A 4,899-nucleotide genomic window follows, 5' to 3' on the forward strand; every position below is an offset into this window, starting at 1 on the left:
TATGAAGCAAAAATAAGATAAATATGGCAAGAGTTTATTTTTGGGAAACTATGATGACCAATGGACAATCTCTATGCGAAGGGAAGGTTCCTCAAACGCCAGAAAATCCATTATATTAAAATATTCCTGAAAATTGTGGGCAGGCACAACAACTTTTAGCTTAGCCACTTCTACCTCTGTAGTGGAGATTCCAGCTTGCCATGAACATGTCTTGAGTGACCTAAACAAGTATATTCTTCACGTTTCCTTAAACCGATTAGATAAGCAGGATAAGGTATAAAGTGTCTGGCGTTAACCAATCCGCTCGGGATGCGCCAACGGGTTCACTTCAATTGGGAATCGATTGAGGTTTACGAACGCGTGTCTATCCTTAACAAGACCCTGACCTGCGGGGGCTAACCGATGTGTCACGCCGGTATTTTCGTCCTTCCCGACAAGTCCAATCCCGTCAATATCACTCCCAAAGGGACGAGAGGCTAGGCTGACACAAGGACAGTTTCTACCGGAACATCGATCAGTCAGCCGGTCACTGCGGGACCTCTTACCGACTGCACTATACCCGCCCCCGAGTAACGCGTTGATTACGTTCGAACTTCGCGACGTCGCTCAGAGACCGAGCTAGGGTTCTCTTCTGTAGTGAAAGATCATCATCGATCCCGATGATAGATAAGGAGCGTGGTATAAAGCACTGTTATGGTTATTTTTCGTGGCTTAACGACTCGTACCGTCCAAGAGTGTGGCAGAGAACGCTCTGCCCACTCATTCAGTAAATCACATTGCTTGCATCTGTTCTGTTTATCTACATTCATGTAATAAATACATTCCGCTGTACCACCATCTCGGTCCGTTCAATTAGTGTATTAAAAACTCTACGTCTCTAGTCACCCACTCTGTAGGGAACGGACTCCTCGGAATCGGTTCAGAGTGGTAAGATTATGAGGAGACGTCACTGCAGCTAGGCCGGTCACCACCTATGTTGCGATTAATGCGCTTGACATACGTACATCTACAGTAAGATCGCTAACTCTTCGACAGAAGACGAAGGAGAAGCGATGAATCATTCTTTTATCTCTGTTGACCTAAGAATTGTTCGTTGCACTTCAAAATTATCTCCGCTGCTCCCTGCAATGATAATTTCTGCCGAGATCACACCACTGATCACTTCAGCTGCGCCATACTTACCTGCTATGCTTCAGAAAAAAATTTCCTCTTCAAGACAGCTATGTCAGCTTAGTGTATCACATTGTATTGCAGCGGATAGTAGGTGGTCGATGAATTGTCAAGGGTTACTTCCGCAGAATAAGAGGTAAAATCGTTGCTTATAGCTAAGCCACGCCCGTATTGGTGATGTAGATGATCTCTTCATGGTTTCATTCATATTTATCCAAGCAAAGTGCATGGTACAATGGGCGGGTGTAGCGCAGTCGGTTAGAGGTTCCGCTGCCTGCACGATCGATCGGAGGTTCGAATCCCCCCTAGTGCTCACCAAGCCTTTCATCCCTCTAGGGTCGATAAATTGGTACCAGACTTGTCTGGGAGGATAAAAACACTGACTTGACACATCGGCTAGCCACCGCAAATCACTGTATAGGCCAGTTACACGTTCGTAAACCTCAAACGATTCTGACTCGAAGTGAACTTGGCGGCGCATCCCAAGCGGATTGATTAACGCCAGACACTTTATCACACACATTTTATCCGATGGTTCCTTAGCGTAGCAGCTCTGTAGATACGAAAGTCTACAACTGAAAATAGATCTTTTACAACATGGGTGTTAATCGATAGTCCCATGGAATGGTTCGAGTAAGTTCCGCTGGCGCCCTTTTGTCTACTTTGCGGTTATCGCATACGCGTAACGCGAGTGATTTCAACTGATTATAGTCAGCTTGAAGCTGGTGTGACAAATGTGCCGTAAAGCAAATCCGCACACACTATTTACCTTTAAATAACTGTTATTGTTGTTGTGTAAATATCATCCCGTTTGTTCATTACCTTATCAACAACAGTAAAATATGATCACCATTGATCATTGCAGCTGTGCAACGCCCCGCCATGTCTCATCGCTCCGCTTCCGCCATACTATTTCGTCGCACTCTATCCCGATCAGCTGATCGTCGCCGATGGCCACGCCTCCGTCGTGTGCAAAACAAAACACGACGCGGTCGCACCAGCTGTGCGTATGTGCTACTACCGTTACAGGTGTCTTTCTGTACCGTATTTTTTCTTTGTTGCCAATAGAACGCCTCTTAAATTTGAGTGATTACACCTTTAATATTATTTAAACAATAAGTTTGAATGAGCCGAAGGGAACACTGTCAACTATCGTCGAGTCTGTCAAAGGTCTTTTTTTTTAAATAATTCGATGAAATTCATGCAATAACTCGCTTAGAAAGGACCCGTTGTTAAAGCGGTGTTTGGGTGTTTCCACTCCGGACCTATGATCCATTCAAGCAGGGGTTATTTTTCTAAAACGTTTCTCCTGTGCCTGTCCTGTTTTTTCGCTGAAATTGCACAGAGGAAGACGTTACATACATAAGTTCGTAAAGAGTCCTAACAAAACTAAATGACAGTAATAATAAAAAAAAATTTTTTTTTTTGAGAATTTAAAAAAAAAAAAATAAAAAAAAAATTTTTTTAAAAAAAAAACCAAGATTCTTGTCGATTCTTATTCTGGCAAACGTTTTGGCTTCGTCGATTTTTCCAGATCCTTGATGACTTAATGCCATTATGCTAGTGGACCACCGATTGTTAGAGTTGGATTTTTGTGTGCCAGTTTTAAAGCGAAATAAAAAGATGGAGTGGTGAGGAGCTGCTGGTATTTTGTCAGAGTTCTTTCAAACTACCGTACCACTTAACTTGGCAGATTGCCAATTTCGACAACCGGTACTCGATCTATCAAACAAGTTATCATTCAATCTCTGGTGACGGGAACACTACCACCACCACTACTACACTCGTGTAGTCATGTACACATGTACCATCCTCCACCCCATCCGTCCCGTCGCACCCCGCTGGGTGGGAGAGCTGGTTCCGTACGTTGCGCTACAGGGGATCCATACCGTAATGTGCAGTTGTGCACTGATTGTAAGAGCGATCTATGGTGTGTACCATATTTTATGTGTAATTGGCCTCAAGATCGTATTCTCTGACTCATTATTAGATACGAAGAAGTGCGACGTTATAAACAAATATAAGCATGACTGTAAACAAAATCCTTCTTTGATTAGGTATGTGATAGGGATTTTTTGAATTTTTCAATGTGGACGAGGGGAATCGAGAAGAATCAGTATAATTTCCAGATTCTTCGCAGGATTATCAAGCATTTAATCCTTTTTGGTACTATATACCTTTGGAGGAAGGGGGGGGGGGGAGGGTCAGGTTCGCGATGTTTCGCAATTTTGCACAACACAAAATCTGCTATTACGAAATAGAGATACGCAGCCACGCCAGTTGCCACCGCCACTTTGACTCCAGCCCCCCCCCCCCCCCCCTCCCCCCAACGGCGAGACGCATTTTAAAACGTATATTTTCCGATTCTGTAATTTTTATTTCTTGGCATAGCTGGGATTTTTTCGAGTTTTAAGAGTAATCCTACCTTATTTTCATCTCGAAATTCGTCGTCGAATTTTCTCGAAAAACGAAGAATTAATGTGACTACTTAGTTCTTAAGATCATTTTCTGCGGAAATTCATGTGATTTCTATGTTTTTTGAAAGTCACATGATATACAATTTAGTTCCCGGTATACGGTATCGTAAACGATGAGAGCGGTAGGACCTCTATTCCCTCATAAAGTCAATATCCATAAACGCTACTAACATCTTTTTTCCGCGTCGTTAGCTGCATCCATTTTAACTCTCTTGGGTCTCTGCGCGAAAATTCAATAAACACCCTATGAGGGGATCGGTTGTTTCAGATACTGAGAGAGAAAATTTGGTTATTCATAGTTATTCGCCCTGCTTGATTTGGAATACCCGAATAGTTGAAACGGATCAAATTTCTTCTAGTGTTAAAATTTTCGGAAAATTTATTTTTGATATCATTCAATATTCTCAATGAGATGGACACCTCACCTATGAATTATGATTTTAGCTGAATAATGTTGGAAGGGAAATTCGTAAAACATCCTAATATAAAAAAATTAATAAAGATTAAATAAAATAATAATAATATGACTAAATAAAAATTCACAGCGTTGATCGATCCTTATGGAGGTATGCCTAGGCGTTGCCAGGCTTGCGGAGGCTAACCGTTCTCTCAAGTCAGTGTTTTTATCCTCCCACACAAGTCTGGTACCAATTTATTGACGACGGAGGGATGAATGGCTTGGCTGACAGCAGGGCGGTTTCGAACAGTCGATCGATCATGAAGTCACAATGGAACCTCTTACCAACTGCGCTACACTCGCCCTCAAATGATAGTCGAGTAAAATATAAAATAAAAAAATAAAAAAATAGAATAAAAAAATAAAATAAATAAATAAATAAAATAGAATGAAGAATAAATAGAATAGAATATAGTTTCGAGTAGTCGAAAGAACATCTTTAAAGCTATGAAGGAACTAAAGAATCAGTATAGTATATGGTTATATATATACTTTTACAAGTTAATATTTTATATACTTTTACTCGCTTGCAGACGTTTCCAAGGGTGGAGGGGGGAGGGAGTGCAAAATGAAAACTGTAGTTCCACCTTGAAGCTTATCTTCCTCACGTTTTTCTTTTTGTTTCCCATTTTCTTTTATTTTTTTTTCTCGTATCCTCATGGTGGTTTACAACATTTCATCATCGTCAGAGCTCTCACCTCACATTGCTTGCTTTGCCCTCAGTTAACAAACATCTGTTGCTAATTAATGTGGTGATTCCACTATGAAAAAAAAAACAACAACTTCGTTCCGCGT

At 41.3% G+C, this 4,899-nt stretch overlaps 1 protein-coding gene across 1 annotated transcript; it reads left to right on the top strand.

Moving 5' to 3' along the window:
• Positions 1 to 1,397: 1,397 nt before the first annotated feature.
• On the top strand, positions 1,398 to 4,248 carry RB195_004789 (uncharacterized protein; the record flags this gene model as incomplete). The annotated part of the gene is made up of 3 exons (XM_064182791.1): positions 1,398 to 1,427; positions 2,036 to 2,199; positions 4,224 to 4,248. The coding sequence occupies 3 exons, from the start codon at positions 1,398 to 1,400 to the stop codon at positions 4,246 to 4,248; spliced, it is 219 nt and encodes a 72-aa protein (XP_064034058.1).
• Between the last annotated feature and the right edge of the window lie 651 nt (positions 4,249 to 4,899).

The sequence above is a fragment of the Necator americanus genome, chromosome I (assembly GCF_031761385.1).
Source record: "Necator americanus strain Aroian chromosome I, whole genome shotgun sequence".
Lineage (NCBI taxonomy): Eukaryota > Metazoa > Nematoda > Chromadorea > Rhabditida > Ancylostomatidae > Necator > Necator americanus.